This window comes from Quercus lobata, chromosome 3, assembly GCF_001633185.2.
Source record: "Quercus lobata isolate SW786 chromosome 3, ValleyOak3.0 Primary Assembly, whole genome shotgun sequence".
Classification (NCBI taxonomy): Eukaryota; Viridiplantae; Streptophyta; class Magnoliopsida; order Fagales; family Fagaceae; genus Quercus; species Quercus lobata.
The window spans coordinates 22,916,477-22,918,757 of record NC_044906.1 but is presented as its reverse complement, the minus strand read 5'-3'; the positions used below and the strand labels follow the sequence as shown (position 1 = coordinate 22,918,757).

Below are 2,281 nucleotides of genomic sequence, written 5' to 3'. Positions count from 1 at the left end.
ACACAAAATGTGCTAATGACTAATAAATGTGATTAGTAAGCTTCAACAATTCAACCTCCTAATAAATGTTTTTTTTTTTTTTTTTGGGTGAGCTCTATATAGTAAGATTTGTAACATTCCTAACACAACTCTACAATTTTGAGATATTTTTTATAATGGGATGGGCCTTTATTTTATAAAAGGATAAAAAAAAAGTAAAAAAAAAAATTGGAGGTCTTGAGCCACTACTGAATACTAGTAGTAAAATAACAATGCTACAAACACAACAATTTTCACAACAAAATTCACAATTACTTAGTTGATAGTTTTTATTAATTCTCCTATGAACTTATCATTGACATATATTACTCTATTATCTACCATTAATAACTTATCACAATAACTAATTTTATTGTGCGCAACCCATTTTGTTTCACATGCATCTTGGTTTTGTAAGAGCTCTCTATAGGACCACCAGAAAATCGTTCACAATCGGTACTATATATGCAACTACTCTTCGGTTGGAAGAAAATATTCTAGCGGGTTTCCCCATACATCCAAGCCAGCAGCCACCAACATACAATTTTGGATTTCAATGAAATCAAAATCAATCAGTACTACCTCGGTCAATTTTGGTTAAAAGTTATATCTACGTACCCCACGTTTTCTTTCTAAATTTGTATTTACTTCGTTTGTATTTTAAGGTAGGTGCATGTCTCTATCTCAATTACTTTTACTAATGAAAAATATGTGGATGAACTTACCAATATGATGCTTTTGATGACATTATCTGAATAGAATTCAGGTTCAGATTCTCTCAGAGAAAAAAGAGTTTCAATCAGTGTCCTCTTCTTTTCCACATGGGGTTTCTTTTGTTTCATCTCTTCTATCAAACGCCCCAATGCTCCATCCCTCATTTTCTGCATTCTAATCATATTCTTCTCCAACCCTTTGTAACCGACCCACTTTAAAATTGGAAAGAAATCACATATATTCACTGTCGAGCTTGCAAAGTAGCTATCTTTGAATTCTTTGAGAAGTTGCTTTCCCACATCCATGCATGCAAACTCCTCTCCAACACATGGCTTTCCAGCAACCATTCTCATCATTATATTGGACACCAAAAGCGTGGACAAGTACTTGAAGTCCACCTTTTGGGGTTCTATATTTGACACTTTAAGCATTTGGCGGAGAAGATAGTACACTTCTTCTTCTCTAATGATAGAAGACTTTTGGAGGCTGATATGAGAGAAGATTTCAATGGTAGCAACACGCCTGAGGTTTCTCCACAAATGACCATAGGGAGCCCAAACTGGAACTGTTGAGTTGTATGTTAAATGCTGCCCAGCCATGGTGCGGGGACGATTTGCAAATGTTATGTCATTCTTGGTGAAACATTCTTCAACAGCAGAAGGAGAAGATACAACGAGCATAGACCTAAAACCAAGTTTAAGAGAAAGGATTGGACCATACTGCGATGATAGGGTATGTAGTGCTTGGTGGAGTGGCTGTTTATTAAGGAGGTGGAGATGGCCGATTATTGGTAGAGAAAATGGACTTGGTGGTAGATTTTTGTTGCGATGGTTTAGAATTTTGACAATGAAAATAATGGAGAAGAGCAAAGCAAGGTATAAGTTTCTCATGGCAAAGCAGCAAACTCAAACTAGAGAGACAAAGGAGATAGAAATATTATTTTAATACTGAAGTGGGGTGGTCGAGCAGCTGTCATATTTATAGAAGGGAAAATACTACCACATATCCTATTACACAAAAGCTTGAAATTGAGAAGATTTTTTTTTTTTTAAGAAAGAACACTGTAATTTTATTTAAAGAGAGCGAAATCGGGCTTGAGTTATAAAAATTAGGTGTGGAAGAACAACCTTCATTTATACCGTGAACTCACTAGCATGTTTTATATGTCTAGCAATGTTGTAGGCTGAACTATTACCTTATCTTAGTACATGACCAAACTCAAAATTTGAAAAATTCTTAACTAACTCCTTTGCTTCATTAACTAAGAGTCCATAGTCCGTCAAGGATGGCCTCTCGTACAAAAGGGCATTAATGGTGTGATTTTTTGAGGACATTTCTACTGTCAACTTCATTGCTTCCTTCCAATACAAAACCAGTCTTCCCCACCTCTATGAAATTGAGAAGATTTTGTTCTCATATTTAATCAAATTTCATCCGACGAACCCAATCTAACAAAGAAAATTAAGTGTAAAGTACATAACATGTGGCATGCATTCATTATTTAATGACATTTCCTTTTCGACATGTGCCCTTATAATAGAGTTTACTG

General features: G+C 35.2%; 1 protein-coding gene across 1 annotated transcript; it reads right to left on the bottom strand.

Moving 5' to 3' along the window:
* Positions 1 to 662: 662 nt before the first annotated feature.
* Positions 663 to 1,622, bottom strand: LOC115980578 (cytochrome P450 81C13-like). The gene has a single exon (XM_031102814.1). It carries the CDS (start codon positions 1,620 to 1,622, stop codon positions 663 to 665), a length of 960 nt encoding a protein of 319 aa, XP_030958674.1.
* Between the last annotated feature and the right edge of the window lie 659 nt (positions 1,623 to 2,281).